The sequence below is a fragment of the Sus scrofa genome, chromosome 11 (assembly GCF_054392235.1).
Source record: "Sus scrofa isolate SSC_HxYL_T2T_F1_AM1 chromosome 11, Sscrofa_HxYL_maternal_Yorkshire_Landrace_v2.0, whole genome shotgun sequence".
NCBI lineage: Eukaryota > Metazoa > Chordata > Mammalia > Artiodactyla > Suidae > Sus > Sus scrofa.
In genome coordinates, this window is record NC_139393.1 from 85,634,427 (window position 1) to 85,651,688 (window position 17,262).

At 60.5% G+C, this 17,262-nt stretch overlaps 1 protein-coding gene and 1 long non-coding RNA gene across 18 annotated transcripts in view; both read left to right on the forward strand.

Annotated features, from left to right (window-relative positions):
* Positions 1-17,262, forward strand: part of MCF2L (MCF.2 cell line derived transforming sequence like) — a 97,442-nt gene that overhangs the window by 6,710 nt on the left and 73,470 nt on the right. For 3 of the 17 annotated variants that reach the window (XM_021065957.2, XM_084982353.1, XM_021065969.2), the window contains exon 1: positions 16,374-16,501. The exons of 9 other annotated variants lie outside the window; for them this stretch is intronic. In XM_021065957.2, coding sequence (XP_020921616.1) covers positions 16,423-16,501 — 79 coding nt within the window. In that variant the 5' untranslated portion in view covers positions 16,374-16,422. Of the gene's footprint in view, positions 1-15,840; positions 15,924-16,021; positions 16,174-16,373; positions 16,725-17,262 lie in introns of those variants that run through there. 5 more of the 17 variants (XM_021065953.2, XM_084982350.1, XM_084982352.1 and 2 more) reach the window with 4 other exon arrangements.
* LOC146398740 (uncharacterized) lies at positions 1,596-10,348 on the forward strand. The gene is made up of 2 exons (XR_014819993.1): positions 1,596-4,479; positions 8,830-10,348. It is a non-coding gene; the product is annotated as an uncharacterized LOC146398740 (long non-coding RNA).

Sequence of the window (17,262 nt, forward strand, 5' to 3'; positions counted from 1 at the left end):
TTAAGGATCGGAGTTGCCATGAGCTGTGGTGTAGGTCGCAGACGCAGCTCGGGTCCCGCGTTGCTGTGGCTCTGGTGGAGGCCAGTGGCTACGGCTCCGATTCGACCCCTAGCCTGGGAACCTCCACATGCCGCAGGAGCGGCCCTAGAAAAGACAAAAAAAGAAAGAAAGGAAAAAATAGAAAGCCTATAAACTTCGAATTCTGATTGTAATTATTATTATGTCCGTTTTCCTTGGTCTGCATTTGTAGTCTTGCTTTGGCGGCTTTAAAATCTGACTTTGACGCTCGGCCGGGCGGCCTTTCAGTCACTCTTGGGAACAGCATTCGCTCGTTCTGCCGGCCTCCACTGCAGCCCTAAGCGCAGTTTTTCATGGGTTGCATTAAGTAGACCGTGAAATAAATTCGAGATGCCGTACTCCGCTTCTCCACGCTCCACAAGACGCACGGCCCGGAGTTTCTCTATTTCGTTTCTCCTCCTTGGATGTCGAGGCGTGGCTGACTCTGCGTCTTTGATAACTGTTTCTCCTTCTCATAAACAAACAGACCCACCAGGTAATTTTATGTTATGGCCCCAGCATCTGAGGTCGCTGTCGTAAGTTCTGCCACCTCTCCTGACCTGTCCGTCCCCTGTGCAGTCAGGACCTTGTCTGTCTTCTGAGGTTGGAGGCGGGAAGGAGGTCCCCGTACTGGACAGCCGGGTGTTTGAGGGAAGGGTCTGGCCAGCACGCCCAGCGGACTTGCCAGCCTGCAGGGGCAAGCGCCGGGATTTGTGCTCTGGGCAGCGGGGACAGTTTTGAGGTTATCTGAGAGAAGCGTGCTCCCTGGGGAGGCAGAACACAAAAGAAAGCTTCACCCAGCAAGCCCCTGTGCCAGCAGCACATGGGTGTGGCCGCCTGTGCATGTGGCCAGTTCAGGACACCCCCGGGCACCGTGACTCTTGGGCTGAGCTGGTCCCTGGTGTAGGTAACAGATGACCTGATCCTGCAGCCAGCGGGTTGGAGACTCAGGACCAGTGCCTGCAGGGGAGATGCCCTGAGTACAGGCAGCTGTTACCCCGGGGCTGGCTCACGCTGGGGGGGCGTGGGGGGTGGCAGCCTCACCCTGGGAGGGAAGCAGCCTCATCCTGGGGGGGGGGGGCGAACTCAGTGGATGGAGGGACAGAGGAGCCCCACCCAGGCTGAGGGACATGGCGCCGTGTGCACGGCCTCTGCTCTGACAGGTACAAAGGGGGACTCACCTGCCAGCAGATGTCAGGAGATGGGGGGAGGCCCAGGTGCCTCACAGCAAAGCAGATAAACCAGAAGCTGACCTGGGGGCAAACCTGACAGTTTGCAGGAAATACTGGGAACAGGCCACGTTGAAGGCCGCGGCCCAGGACCGGCAAACGCCAGACCGGGGGCGCTTTACGGGACCAACACGTGAACTGCAAGAGAAGAAGGAGCTGGAGAAGAACCTGAGATCAGAGGAGCCAGAAACAGCAGGTGTGCGGGGACTTCCCGGGTCCCCGCCCAAACGCACCTTTGTCGACGGGACCTTGAGTCCGCAGAGCTGTCCCTGCGTCGTGGCGCCCGAGCGGCCCACGTCCAGCGTGTTTGGAGGAGGTGGTGTCTGGGTTCGCCTTAGGTCTCACGTGGCGGCGTTTAGGCGGTGGGGGGTCGCAGGAAGGATGTGGATGTGACAAGAGAGGCCCACTCTTTGCAGACGTGTGGTCAGAGGAGGGTCGGGGCTCCAGGCAGGTGTTCGCAGGTGGGGAGCAAAGCTGATCAGGGAAGGAAGCCGAGCCAACTTCCTCTGTTGACAGTTAACGACGAGGCGAGAGTGAGTGTTCGCCTGTGGAACGTGTTTAGAGGCCTCTCCCGGCTTTACCGTTGAGGATGGTGGGAACAGTGTGTGTTTTTCTTGGGGCGTCACCCTCGGGGCAGGGTCGCTGAGTCCTGGAGGGTCACAGGCCTGATGCTGCAGCTCGAGGGGCCAGCTCACGCCCTGGGCCCCGGCTGCCCTCACACCGCCCCCCCCCACTTTGGCCCCCCGAGACGTCAACCCCCACCTTATGAACAGGCCGACCTTCCCCACGGGCCCCTGGCAGCCCCCGACTTCTCAGTCCGGGGTGTTGATGGGCCTTTGGAAAGTGTGACCAGTTTCCTGGCCCCAGACACATGCGTGTTTGTTTCCCAACAAATACCGGCTTTGGGCCACGTGACAGGGTCACAGCAGCGGGTGGAGGCCCTGCGTCATCCCCGCCCCCAAGGCGCCTGGGTTACAGTCCTGAAGCCAGCACCTCCAGTCGTGGCCTTATTTGGGATCGGGCTGTTGCAGGTGTAGTTAGGAAGGATGAGGTCTTGCTGGGGCGGGCTGGTTCTGACCCAGGATGGCCGGTGTCCACATAAAAGCGGCCACCAGACAGGCTCGCAGGGAAAAAGCGCAGCGCAGGTGTGTGTGAAGACGCAGGAGAGACCCCGGGACGCTCCCACCAGCCGAGGACGCCAGGAGCCCCCAGGGACAGACCCTCCCCCATGGCCTCAAAAGGGAGCAGCAGCGTCTGACCCGGGACCGCTGGCTCTGCACTGCGAGGAAGCGGTGCGTCGTCTGTGGACCTGTGTTAACAGCGGCCACGGGACACGCGTGGTTCTCCTGTCGGCATCTGCCTCTTGATGCAGTGAACAAGCTTTTGGGGAAAGCCTCTGATCTGGGGCTGTTTGTTTGGAGGAAGATGGTTTTGGGGGAAAAGTACCAACAGGAAGGGGTGGGATTTATTTACCGGTGGCGGAAAGTTCATGGACATTTTGTCGTTTACCTCAAACTGATAAAAGATTTCTCCCCATCTGAAAACAATCTGAAATGTGTGGTTCAAAAATGTGTGCTTCAGCTGCTCTAGGAAACAACTTCTTAGGTGTCTCTCGCAAAGGACGGACGCAGGACCCTGATTGCACCTGGAGGTTCCTGTGTTTCTAAAGTTAACTCTTCAAAACTCCAGTTAAGAAGGCTCAAAGGAGTCGAGGAGAACAGCAGGGGACGTGCCCTGTGACAGCCGTTGTCTTGGGCAGGAATGCAGACTATTTTCCTGACACCCTGTTGGATAATCTCACAGAGGCAGTGGCTGTAAAAACCAGCGGCCTTGTGTCCACGGTGGGGGGGTGTCTTGGAGGAAAGGGGCTTTGTTTGGTTTTAAAGGGAAACGGCCACTCTCCTGACCTCAGCTCTGTCGTCCTGGTGTCCACTGTTAGGGTGAGACACCCACCTCTGGTGTGGCTTATGCAACAGCCAGGTCACGCGTCGCACACACTGACGAGCCCGCCTCCTCGCTGGCGGGAGCCCCGTGGGGGTCTTCCTGGAGCAGGGGTCCCTGGGCCTCAGTGGAAGCCGAAAGCTGGAGCCCCGATTGGGGGCCGGAGACCCAGCCCCTCTATGAGGACAGAAGGAGCCACAAGCACAGAAATGACAAAGTGTCAGCAGCCTCAGCGTCTAAGAAAGAAAAATCACGCACGTGGAAGAAAGAAAAGTGTCACCACTGAGTTTCAGTTTCTAGGTGCATCTGCGAATGTCAGTGAACAGCAGGTAGAGAATTTGTTTTACGCTCTGAGGAAAGTAAGGTCAAGTCATGTCATTTGAGGGGCTGCACCCGGGAGCCGGGCGGGAGGAGCAGGCGAAGATCGGCGGGGTCCGGGGGCTTTCGCAGCCCCAGCAGTGCCGAGAGCGACCGCTCTGGCCTCTGTCTGCTTGATGCCGGCAGCGCTGAGTTGTGACCACCGGAAAGGTCTCCTGCCGCTGTCTGGTGCCCCAGGTTGGTGGCAAAATCACCCCCAGGCTCTGATAAGAGATGAGCCCCCAAAGCAACCTGGCTGTGCAGGGCGGGTGGCGTTGCCGAACTAGGGCCTCACGCCTGCACCCGGGGACCCCGGCCCGGAGCCCACCAGAGGCTGCGTGGGCGAGCTCCCAGCCGGGGTGGGACTACCAGACAGCCTACGACCGCCTGCGACAGAGCTTCCCTTGCAGGCCACCCGCAGCTGACTTGCAGGTCTGTCAGGTCCCTTAGGCAAAGATGTCGTGGCCGGCTGTCTCACATTAAGCGTTACAAGCACTTCGAAAGCTCATGGTACCCTTCCCCATAGATCCCGAAGCTCTTGGGTTCCCACCGTGAGCGACTCGTGGATTATTTTGACACCATTACAGAGGCTGTCGCAGGTCAGTTTCCTGATTGTCTATCTGGGGCGCAGAATGTCCTTGGTGACCTGCCTCCCACTGACCACCAGGCGGTTGCCATGGACACTGGCATCTCGCGGGCGCCAGGGGATCCGCTGGCCTCCAGGGCCGGCGCTGCCCGTGGTCCGCTGTGGGTGGGGTTCCTGATGTCCCCGTGTGTCTGTCGACGCTAGGTCGGCTCTCAGGGGTTCGGGCAACGTGAAGTAGCCTGACTTATTATGACTTTGAAACCTGTGTGCTAGTATCTGAACATGCAAACAGCAAAGGGAGTTCCCGTCGTGGCGCAGCGGAAACGAATCCGACCAGGAACCATGAGGTTGCGGGTTCAATCCCTGGCCTTGCTCAGTGGGTTAAGGATCTGGCGTTGCTGTGAGCTGTGGTGTGGGGTCGCAGACGCGGCTACAGCTCGGATTAGACCCCTAGGCTGGGAACCTCCATATGCCGCGGGTGTGGCCCTAAAAGGACAAAAGACAAGGAAAAAAAAGAAAAGAAAACAGCAGAAATGCTGCTTGGTCATGTGTAAAATGCAGGGTTTCTGGGCTCGGAGACGTGCACTTGGATCGTCCCTACTCGACGTCCCAAGGGTGCAGGACAGACGGTGCTGGGTGCGGTTGTCCCCTGCAGGACAACCTGAAGCTCCAGTCCCCCGGCCGCACAACCTGCACACGCCAGCAGGTGGTGCTGCTGAGCCGGCCAGGCTGGACCCCTGCGTCCCTCCCTGTTGGCGAAGGGAAAGTCGGCTGGAGGCTGTGGCCTCTCAGGATGATGGGCCACTTCAGGCCAGTGCAGTTTGGCCCTTTGGCCCAGGGCCGCCAAGCCTGGCGGACCTCGGGCAGGCCTCGGGGACTGGCTTGTGCACAGCGCGGGAGTCACGCAGGTGAGATGACCTGCAGGCCGGCCTCCAGGTTGCTGCACCGGAAGCAGGAGGGAGTGACTGGTGGGGAGCTTGACCCTGTCCAGGGAGGGCTGGGGTGTGTGTGGATTGTCTGGTTCGCCATTGACTTTATTTTCCCTAACGGCGCTATTTGGGTGTAACTTGTGGACGCTCAGGCTTAGAGACGTTGCGGGTTCGGTTCCAGGCCAAGGACAGTAAAGCACCACCTCTATCAGGCGAGTCGCAGGCGTGTGTTGGCTTCCTGGTACGTGTTCAAGTTACGTTCACGCTATGCTCTAGTCTGTTGAGTGCAGGTAGCATTATATCAAAAAAAAAAAATACATAATTCAATTTAAAAATGCCTTACTGCTGAAAAATGCCAGCCCTCCCCCGACAGCCCAGGGCGGCCACAGACCTTCACGCTGTAAAAACGCAGTATCTGCAGAGCGCAGTGACATGAGTGTGCCTGTTCGTCACTCCTCACCCTCTCACGGCCGTCACTGGTTGTTCGTAAGTCCGAGGTGGCAGCCCCACCACCATCTGATTCTAGACCTTTCTTTTCTCCAAAAGAAACCCCCACCCGTGGGCTTTCACTCCGCCCCTCCGCATCCCCTGCAGCCGCTGACCTGCCTTCCTCCCTGTGGCTCTGACTGTTCTGGACGTTTCTTATCTGAGGAATCCCACACGCAGACCTGTGTCTGGCTTCTTCCCCTTGGCGTGTTCTTGGCGTGGGGGGGTGTTGGGTGGGCGTGTTCTCAGGGAGGGTTTGTGTTCTCAGTGGGTTCGTGTTCTGGGGGGGTTGGGGGGGCGTGTTCTCAGGGGGGCGCGTCCTCAGGGGGTGTGTTGAGCGCGTCCATGAGCCTGCATGGCTGGGCCTCGCTTTCCCGTCAGCAGGTGGGTGTTTGGGTTTTTTCTGCGTCTCAGCTGCGGTGGGCACGGAGGCTCACCCGTTGGCTGTGCCTTCGCCGCTCTCAGGCGTGGACCGGGGTGGGGGGGCTGCCATCACGTCGCCCCCAGCAGCCACCCCTGTCGCCTCCGGCACCTCTCCGTGCCTGCCCAGCCGCCCTGCCGGGAGGGAGGAGGTGTCTCCTGTGGTCTGAAGTGCTTTTTCCTCCTGACCCACGAGTTTGCCAGGGCATGGGCTGGAGGCTTCCTCAAGGTCAAGGGCCCCTTTTATGTGGGAAACTGAGAGGCTGCCCCCTCGGTTGTCTCAAGAGTTTTCCTGACTGAACTCACTCGGGCCAGGGTGAGGAGCGCATCAGAGCCCAGTGAGTCAGAGGATGCTTTTCCCTGACCTAACTTTAAAGATGAACCCACGAAAGCCCACGTCCGGGAAGGTGGAGCAGGCCATTCCAGGTCCCACCAAGCAACCCCTCTGAGCTTCACACGTGACAGAGGTAACATGATTCCAAGGAGGAGACCAGCCAGGGACCCCAGGGCCCGGGAAGACACAGCGGCAGGTCCCGGGTCTTCTTCCTCAGGAACTGCAGGTCAGAGCTGGAGGGACCAGCAGCCAGAAACACCAGCAGGAAAAAACCTCAGAAAAGCCCCCACCAAAGCCTGCTCTTGCCGCCAAAGCCAGAAAAGGAAGGACAGAAACTTCTGGATGATGCCTACTCTGCCCCAGCCAGACACCACGGGAAAACTGCGGCCCCCACTCTGGCTCCGAAGGCCGTGGAGCCTAGACCCCTCCCTGAGAAGCGGCCTGGGCGCTGCTGTGGTCTCGGGGTGGCAGAGACCAACTTCCACCCACCGGGTGGTGACGAGCCCCATGCCGACACTTGAGGTTGGCGGAGCCCACATAGGGGGGACCGCGTGAGAGGACCACGTGGGCAGACAGTGTGTGGGGACCTCGTGGGCCCTGGACGCCCTCCCCGCTGTGGGACTCAGAAGCAGCCTAGTGGATCCAGGACTTTCATCACCCCCCCGGGGGACGAGGCCACCCCACCACAGTCATGGTGGGAACACTTGGGGAACAGAGCAGGACACCCCAAACCCTCCCGGCCTAGCGGGTAGCCAGGACCCCTACCCTCTGCCCCAGCTGTCGGCGGGGCCCTGAGCATCAGTGGCGGGAACCCGGCTCTGTCCCCTCCCTGCCCCCCCCCCCGGGGCACCCGAGGAATCCAGCCAGAACAGCAGGTTTTTAAAATACAGTCTCGTAACATGATACGAAAACGTTCACGTTTCCACTGAAAACCAGTCTCATCAGGAACCAGGAAAATCGCAAGCTCTGTGAAAAACAGCAGATGCAACAGAGAGGAGAGGGCTGGCAACCCCGTCTGGCACGGGGCTGAAGCAGCCACCACGGACGCGTCCCCAAGCGATGGTAGACCTGCTTTAAAAAGGAAAGCGATTCGACCCCTGGCCTGGGAACCTCCACATGCCGCAGGAGCGGCCCAAGAAATGGCAAAAAGACAAAAAAAAATAAAAAAATTAAAAGGAAAGCGAAAACAAGACAGCTCAGCCACGAAGTAGGAGAAGAAAATGAAATTTCAGAAACGAAAACTCAGTCACTGAAGTAAAACGTCTCCATCAAATAGAAGGACCTGGGGCCTCAGCAGCCGAAGAGCGAAGAGCAGGCGGTCCAGCCAGAAAACAGGAAGCAGGTGAGCAGCGCGTGCTGCCGGCGGTGCAGCCCCGCCAGGTGGCGAGTGGCTGCAGATCTGCCCCTCACCTGGCAGGGCGGTGGCACTAGAGGATGGCAGCGCCCGGTGCCCAGCGCTGGCGAGGATGCTGAGAAGCTGGGCGTCTGCGCTGCTGCTGGGGCTCCAGGCGTCTGGAACCGACCGCCAGTGTCTTTTCAAACGGACCTGCAGCTCTCCTCCGACCGGGCAGTGGCACTGCTGGGCGTTTATCCCAGAGAAAGGAAAACCCATTCGCACAAATCCGCGTGCATCAGTGTTCAGATTCGTTTTATTCAGAGGAGCCAGAATCTGGAGAGGGTGGATGGTCAGAAAAGGCTGTGGTCCCTCTACTCCGGGGACGCGAACTGCTCGTCAAGCAGGTTCACGAAACCCCCGGGCGCGTCCCGGAGTCAGGCTGAGTGAGGGCCAATCCCATGAGGTTATGAGCATTTAGAGAACATTCTTGAAGTGACGACTCTATGGAGGTGGAGGACAGACGCCTGCTCGCCAGGGTTCAGGAGGGGGTGGGGGAGGCGGGTGTCCGGGAGGGGACCGTGTGGTGATGGGGAGGCCTGAGTGTGGCTGTGTTGGCGTCCGTGTCTGAGTTGTGACATCCTGCTGTCGTTCTGCACCTTGTATCGTTGGGGTGGGGGGAGAAACCTCTCTGGATTATTTCTTATAGCTGCCCGTGACTCTGTGTTGTCTTTTTAAAAAAGGAAATTAATCCCCAGCCCTCTTTACTCACTGCCAGGAAGCTCCCACACACGTGCTGCATTGGAAGGGCTCTGCCAAGGTGCGGCGTCGTGCTTGAAGTGGGAAGGAGGGAGGGAGCCTTCCTTTCAGGTAGCTTTGACCTTGACTGGCTTAAAATAAGGATTCGCTGCAGAGTTGCATGTCCCCAGAGTTACTTTTTTTTTTTTTTTTTTACCATTTCTTGGGCTGCACTCACGGCACATGGAGGTTCCCAGGCTAGGGGTCGAATCGGAGCTGTAGCCACTGGCCTACACCAGAGCCACAGCAACGCGGGATCCGAGCTGCGTCTGCAACCTACACCACAGCTCACAGCAACGCCGGGTCCTTAACCCACTGAGCGAGGCCAGGGCTCGAACCTGCAACCTCATGGTTCCTAGTCGGATTTGTTAACCACTGCGCCACAACGGGAACTCCCGACCTTCATGCTTAAGTAGATGTCCAGGTAGGTTAACCCAGTTTCAGTGACCTTGATGGTGCGCTTGGAAAACACTGCCTCTAAGTTAAGGCTTGAATAAATGACATTTCTGAGATTGGATCGGGTGCGTGTGTAAACAGTCGGCACCAGACAAAGGAGGAGGAGGCCCCGCGATTCCAAGGCCACGGCCACTGCTCCCATGGGAGCCTCGGCAGGGGCTGGGCGTGAGCCCCCTGCCCTCCCCGCCCTCCCCCGCTGCCCCACGGTGGTCGGTGCTGCTGGTGTCACTTGGTGCGTTTCACATACGCACCGGCCTCCGGGTTTGTTTCCTGGAGGGCTCGGCCATGAGGCGCTTCCTGCGTCGTCTTTTCCTGCCGGGTCCCTGGGGAGAGACGTGAGGAAGCCCGTTTTCCTCAGGACGCCTCTCCCGCGTCCCAGCCCAGAGGCTCTGGGCCCAGGGACCCGGGTCCTGCAGAACCTGCGCCCGAGCCCCTCCTCCGGGCCGTTTCTGTTTTGCGGATTTGGGGTGCGGAGAATCGGAAAACGTAGGCTAAAATCAAATTTAAATGTATTACTATTAATTTTCTAAACAAAGGAATAAACCCACTTCCTAATTACAGCTTGGCGCGTCCTCCAGTGTTTGTGGTTTTGGACCAAAGTCCTGCAGCGCCGGAGTGTAAACAGCCGTCTGCCCGCCCCGCCTGGTGCCGCTCAGAAAAGGCCCCTTATCGGTCCCATCGCAGCCCTATTGTTAGCGGCTTCCTCTCCACTCAAACGTCCCATCCACCTCCAGGGAGAGCCCGGCAGGCGACAGTTACACGCAGGTCTGGGGCGCAGCTTGTGTCCTGAGGAGCAGCTGACCCCTGGCGGGCGGAGGGGCCTCGGTGCCAGGGGGGTGGAGGGTGGGGTTCAGGATCTGCCCAGCGCCCAGGCTGAGAGCTCTGCTCCGTGCACGTAAAACCATGTCAGGGCAGGGCTCACGCGTTCTTACCACAGTGAAGGGGCCACAGGGAGCTCGGTGTGAGGGCTGTGCCTGTCCCCACGCGCTCACGTCATGCGGACTCGGCGCTGAACTCATTAATGGTGCGGTTCGAGCATCTCAGCCGTGTCCCCGGTTAAGCCGTTTAAAAAGGGAATGTGTGAGGCGGTCCCGCCTGGCGCAGTGGGTTAAGAACCTGACTGCGGTGGCTCAAGTTGCTGCAGGGGCGGGGGTTCCATGCCCAGCCTGGCGCAGTGGGTTCAAGGATCCAGCATTGACCTAAGTCGCGGCTGTGGCTCGGATTCAGTCCTTGGCCCAGGCACCTCCGTAGGCTGTGGGCGTGGCTGTTAAAAATGTTTAAAAACTAGAAAAGGAAAAGCGAAGTAAGAGAGCAAACACTGAAACGCTGTTGGTGGAGCCTCTTTAATTGTCACCCTTCCTCCGACCCTCCTGATCCGCCGGCCTCATCTGGAATCCACAGAGGCCGCGTGGAGGCTGGTCCCCTCTGACCACCGTTCTCCGTGGCCTGAGCCTCTCCCCGCGTTGCCCACCCCCAGACTCTGGTTTGGGGGAGCTGGGCCTCAGGAGGGGGGTGCCAGGCTCCTGGGTCTGTGTGCTGCTGCAGGTCGGGCACCCAGCTTTGCTCGTATCTGCCGGCTTGTGTGAGGAGGTGGTCCTGGGACCCGTAGAGCTGCGCTGTGTCACACCCACTGGGACCTCTGTGCCTGCCGAGCCAGCGCCGTCTGGGGGCCTTGCTTCCTCAGACCTCGGCATCAAGGGGACACGGCCATGACCTGGGCCTCGGACATGGAGGCTCAGACACGCGCTGGATAAATGGACCCACAGGCAACCTTGCATCCCTGCCGGGCCTCGCCACCATGGGTCAGGGGAGCCCAGGGCCCCTAGGACACCCTGAACCCGGGGACACGGCCAGCAGCGTGTCCTGGCTTTTGTGGCTGACTATGGGTATTACACGCTTGTTAATGTGGACACGGTGGGTACCACGTGCCAGGCGCTGCTCTAACCATGTCCACGTATTTAACCCTCAGAACGACCCAGGGATGGAAGAGCATTGCGGGCCCCATTTACAGACGGGGAGACCGAGGCAGGGTGTGAGCAGTGATTCCTCCAAGTCACCCACCTGGAAGTAGCCAAGCTGGGACTTGAGCCAGGTAGCTGACTCTGGGACCCAGCCCCTGCCCCACGCTGCCAGGCGGAGTCTCCACAGGGCCGTTCCCGTCCCTGCAGCCCTTCCAGCGCGCGACTTTCTGTGGGGAGGGTCCCTCTGGAGGCCCGGATCCAGGCTCGAGGCTGGGGTGGCCCACACACCCTGACGTGTGGGCCTCCGGGGGCACAGGCAGGCGAGCCCCAGGGCCTCGGAGAATGAAACCAAGTCGAGCTCCAGAACTGAGCTGGACACGGCCTCGCGTCCCAGCCGGGGCCCCGCCAGGCCCTCCGAGTGTGTGCATGGTCTCACCCGGTTTCTTAGAAGGGATCTGAGATGAAGGAACGCAGCCGATGCTGCAGCCTTTTGATCCGTTTTCCTCCTTCCAGGGGGCACGGTTACCGGGGCGAATGAACAGCCAAACACAGGCGCGGGGTCGTGCCGCTGGCGCTGTGCCCTGACCCCGAGGGTCGGAGTCGCTGCTCTGATGGGAGGTTCTGTCCTGAGACCCTGAACTGAGGTTCCCGTGACGAGAGGAGAGCATTCAGCATTTTGCCTTTTAGAACTGCCACGTCTCTGCCCGTGCTTCCAGACACGCACCCCAAAGCCCGAGGGTGCATCACAGCTGCTTACGAGTCTGTAACGCCCTTGTTAGACCCTGGTCACCTGCCTACGTGCGTGGGGCCGCGTGACAGCCGCGAGTGACCTGGGCGTCGACTGTCCTCCGGCTGCCTGAGCACGTTCCTTGCACAGTGTCTGTGGCTATTGGGCTGGAGAAGGTGGCACCCAGGTGAGGTGGGGCAGGTGTGTCGGGACCAGGGCTCCTGGGAAGCCAGGCGTGCTGAGCCTAAAGCCTCAGCCCACCTCATGGCTCTGACGGCGGGCGCATGTCCATCGAAACAGGACACCTGACACTTAAGGAGTTTTCCTTAAGTGCCTGGCTTGTCTGCTGGGCTCTCGTTTTCTGTGCTTTTGTGTGACATCTGGGGATTTTGTCAGCTCCCAGGTGGGTGGATCCTGCCATCCTCACACCAGGCAGCCTGGTCACACTGCCCTTCGGGGACCTTATGGAAGCATCGCGCTCGGGTTCCTTCTCTCACCCTCGGCAGCCGAGTGACACAGGCCTCGTGACAGCCGCTGTCCCAGGGGACGGAGCAAAGAGGACCTGTGGTCCAGGAAAACGCAGCAGTGACCCCAGGCACCAACGGGCTGGCCGCAGGCTGAGAGCTGGGACTGAGGGGCTGCTCTGCTGCTGGGGGCTCTGCTCCCGGCCCTGGGCGCCTTGCTCCGAGCTCCGGCTCTGGCGGGTGTGGCCATGCCCATGGCACGCAAGTTCCCAGGCCAGGGATTGAACCCGCCAGCCCACCAGGGAACTCCCCCGGTGACTTTTTGAGTCCTGAACTTGTCTATTATTTTTTGTCCTTAAAGTAGCTGCAGTTCAGGAGTTCCCTGGTGACGCAGCAGGTTAAGGATCTGGCATTGTCACTGCTGTGGCATGGGTTCAGTCCCTGGCCTGGGGAATGGTAGGCGTGGCCAAAAAAAAAAAAAAAAAAAAAAAAAAGCCTCACTTGAATTTCCCAGGCTCAGTTCTGGTTTTAGAGTCAGGAGTCAGTGTCCCCCTCCCTCCCAGCCCGGGGCTCCCTCTTCCCTCCCCAGGATCTCCCTGGGTGGGCCAGGCCTCCCATTGGGGCCCCACTTCTAGCCGAGCTGGTGGCTGCCCTCCCCTGGAGCTTCTGCACCAACCCCGGCCATGAGGTCCCTGCCCCCATTTCGCCATTTGCCCGTGTGCCCTGCCGCGTGGCCCCGCCACGTGGCTGCGACATGCTGGCTCATCCACAGGCTGCCCGTGTGGCCCCGTTCGCCTCGTGTCTGGGAGCCCTGCTGTGCAGAGCATGTCTCTGCAACGGGGCTGTGTGACCCCTGGACGCTGTCACAGCCTCATGTCCGTGTCCGAGGGATGTGCCCACCGCCGAGCCCGTGCCATCCCCTTGGGGCTTGCGTTCTTGTTGGCGGTCAGCCCACGTGGAGTGAGCCCCATAGGGGCCGGGACCCCCACCTGCTCAGCGCTCTCCCGGAGTCAGCACCCAGGGGGACGTTGCCCACGAGAGGCGGGTGTGTCCTGAGGCCCCCAAGGGCCCCAGTATGTCCTTGTCAAAAGGCCGCTGGCCCTGCGCCCCAGCTCACAGGCAAGGCTCTCTGTCCAAGGCCGTGGCTTTTTTCCGGGCGTCCTTTCCAAGCCTCGCCCTGTTCCCTGCCCCCGCACGGGACAGGACGCCCAAGAGGCAGCTGCACCGGGCCTGGCGGCTCCCGTTACCTCCCCAAGGCCCCACCTGTCTCTGGAGGGTGGCTCTGGGCCACCGGCTTCTCAGAGACCAACTTGCACACCCTGCAGCTCTCCTGTTCTCACCTTCCTTTCAGGGCGGACTTTCCGGAACGGTCGCTAAGAGGATGTGTTTGGTATCCAGGGATAACGTTACTTCTGCCTCCCCACCTGGGCGCCGCTGCCTCTGCATTCCAGGATGGGCCCCTGCGCCTGGGCCACGTGGGCCAAGATTCTGGTGCCATGGGAGGCTTGGGACCATACCTGTCTCTTTTTCAACCGTAAGGGACTGGGGGCACGACATTCTCCTGAATACATGATGTTTCTCTAAAGCTAACATTTATTTTTATTTTTAAAATTTATTTATTTTGGCTGCACCTGCGGCACCTGGATGTTCCAGGGCCAGGGATCAAACCCACGCCACAGTCGTGACCTGCACCACAGCTGCAGCAACGCCAGATCCTTAGCCCACTGCACCACAGGGGAACATCCCAAACACTTGCTTTTAGGTCTGTGTTTATAGGCTTTGAAGTTTGAATCCTGCTTCTGCCACCTTACCAGCTGTGTGACCTTGTGCAAGTTACTGGACCTCTCTGTGCCTTAGTCTATAAAACAAGGTAGCACTAATGCCTGCCTCCTAGATCCTTGGGGAGGTTAAATCAGTTCACACTGTGTAAAGTGCTCAGGAGGCCCCTGGTACCCAGCAGGCGCTCAATAGTTCTGAGTGGGATTGTCATGATTGCCGTACTTTGGGCGACATTATATGGTTTTTAGCAAGATAGCACCACGTGTGCTGAAACTTAAGGAGCGAGAAGAGGTTCATTGTAGACCGGGTGAGAGGAGGAAGGTCAGAGGGGTTGGCTCTCGGGATTGTGGAGGCCGGCAAGTCCCAAGTCTGCAGGCTGGGGCCCCTGGAAGAGCTGACCCTGCGGCCAAGTCCGAGGGCGTCTGGAGGCAGAATTCCCTCTTCCTCGGGACCCTCAGTCTCTCCCTCTTCAACTGATCGGACGAGGCCCACCCGCAGCGGGAGGGCGGTCGGCTTCACTCAGAGTGTGCTGATCTGCAGGTGAATTATGGCTCCAGATCCCCTCAAATTACATCTGGGTGGTTTGAGCAAACACCCGGGCACTGAGGCCAGCAGCCTCCGCCCTGAAGCAGCGCTGGACTTAGCGGCTTGGTCCCAGAAATGCACCAGCAGAGAGGCTTCAGGGAACAGAACGGATGACACGGGGTCGAGGGAGGGAGGCTGGGAGGGAGTGGGGGCAGCCGACTGATGAAGGGAACCGGAGTTGGTGAGCGCGGCACTGCCGGAAGTTTCGCCCTTTCCTTCGTTTTGGTTTTGGTTTAACGATGGGCTGGACTCTGACAGTGATTCTCAGGGTGCAGCCCACTTTGAGCACCTGGGATCCTGCTACGAATGCACATTCCCGGGACCCCTGGACTCCTGATGGGAACCCAGGGGGCGGGGGGCGCTGGCCCTCTGGGGTGAACAAGCCCTGGGGGGGATTCCAGTGCAGCTCAAGTTTGAGCACTACCTGGGGCCTGAAGAGGGGGCGGCCAGGCACAGGGGAGCTGTAGTGCCTGGGAGACAGGCGGCTCGCCCAGGTGTGTCTGCCAAGACCCCAGGGGATGTGGCCTGGGGCCAGTTTGACTGAAGACAAGTGTGGCTGTTGTTGCCCTTGGACCCGCGTGAAGGCAGGTGCACCCCTGCACTTTGGGGGCGCAGGCCAGGTGACCGAAGTCGGAGGTAGAGGTCGCAGTGGGGAGGGTGGGAGGTTGCCTGGGCTCGCCGGCCGCGGGCACAGCTGGGGTTTGCTTCAGGTGCAGCAGCCCAGGGCATGTGTCCACAGGGACAGGCCCACCGTCTGCCCTGCGGTCACACCGTTGGGACACCCCCCACCCCCCGCTTCGGGCTCCCCTTCGGACCACACAAAACTGCTGGCATTCAGTGGGTATTGATGTAGGAGGGAAAGGCAGCCAGTTCTTGGTTTTACCCCCACTCTCCACGGGCGGCCGTCACCTCCACATCGTGCAGCCGTTGGTCTGCGTTTGTCTGGGGGGCTCTGAGCTCTGGTGCCGACGCTGTTCTTCTCCCCCCCCCCCCACCGTCATCCCAGCCTGCTGGGTGCTGACAGACACCCCCCAGGACCTGAGCAGGGTCCACCCGGGGTGCCTGCTTGAATTTCCCAAACCACCTGGGGAACTGTGTCCTCCTGAAACACTTCTGTAAACCCAACGGCAAAGGCTGGCCAGACCCCCCGCAAGGACAGGCCCCTCAGGGGGCACAGGCTGTTCTCGCGGGTCGGGGGATGTGGCCGCCATGGCTGTGCACACGCATGACTGGCATCCGCGGGGCGCCGAGGTGTCGAATGTGCTGGTGGCTTCGTGCCAACCCTGGTGAGGTCGCAGGGCCCCAGCCTGGGCGCGCGCTTACTCCTGCGCCTGGCGGCGCCGCGGGGGGAGTGGCTGGTGCACCGCCGCCACCTGCGGACCCACCGACCCCCTCCCCGGGGCGGCCCGGCGACATGCGGCGGCGCGGGCAGGGCGTGCTCGGCTGCTGCAGCCTCTGCACCTGCCCCGGGGCGGCTGGAGGTAAGGGCGGCGGGCACCCACCCTCTCCCCCGGCTCCCCCTTCCTCTCCCAGGAGGGAGGGCGCAGGACTGGGCTGGAGGGGCGAGCGGCGCCGGTCCTCCGCGGCCAGGGGGATGGAAGCGCTGCAAGCCGAGGTCCCCGCGGAGGAATCTGACCCGCTGCCAGATGGCCGCGGAGGTGCACTCGCCCAGCGCCCTGGTCACCGCAGGGGTGCGCACACGGGCCGGTCACCCGCACTCTGGGCTCCCAGGTGACCGCGGGGGGTGCACTGGCGGGGCTCCCAGGTGGCCGCAGGGACGCACCGGGCGCGTGCAGCTTCCGCTTCCGCCAGGCAGCCCCCACCCCCACCCCACGCAGGGCGCGCCCCCTCGGCGGGGCTCGGGGACCAATCCTGGGAAGGCTGCGCTGCCGGGCCCCCTCCCCACGGCTACCCCACCCTAAAGCACCTCTGGTGCGGAGGAAAGCGGGGCTGCAGGACCATCCCGCGCGCAGCCGGAGGATGAGGTTCTGGCTGAGAAATGAAGAGATGGCCCTGGAGGAAATGGTGCAGCGATTAAACGCCGTTTCCAGGCGCACTGGTAGGAGGAGCTGCTGCCCTTGAAGCCTGCGATCTTGAGCTTGACATGTGCTGAATCTAGGGAGATGCGTGTCATTTCGGAGTGGCCGCCGCGTTTCTTTTCCTAAGCAGAAGGATGGCGTTGGCCAGGCAGCTGCCAGGCTCCCTGGCCGGTCAGCATGAGCCCGTTTGGCCTGGGGAGGTGAACAGAATTGCAGATTGGTGAGCTTTCTGGGAGACCCCAGGTTTGTACGTGGAGCCTTGTCTGAAATCTGCTCGGCCTGCATTTCGGCTGCATGTGCGGTGGCTGCAGTGGAGAAAGCCAGAAAGCGTGCGCGTTTGTGGATGTGGAAAACAACGCACGCCCGGGGCTTTTTGAGCTGGTGTGGGGCTGGTGGAACGTCAGAAGCTCATTTGAGAAGGGAGAATCCGGATGTATCCGGTAGCTCTTTTCTCCAGATAGAATTTAAACGTTCGAAAGTGGTCCATGCAGGGCGGGAGGATGGCGTGACTGGCGTGCGTTTTCCGTGCTAACCAAAGGATGACTCGCACTAAGCTTTGCGGGCAGTTCCAGCGGGGCCTGCACTGGCCAAGCCAGGCACCTGCATTCGGCTGGTCCCTTAGGAGGCTTTCGTGCTGTGTGCGCAGGGCACCTCGGCCTGGGCCGGTTTTCCTCGAAATGGAGGGAAGCAGTCTGATGTCACTGAACACGGGTGGCCAGGGTCTTGCCTGATGTTGCTGTGCTGTGTTACGGGCCATCAGCTCGTTGTCTAAGTGAGACTC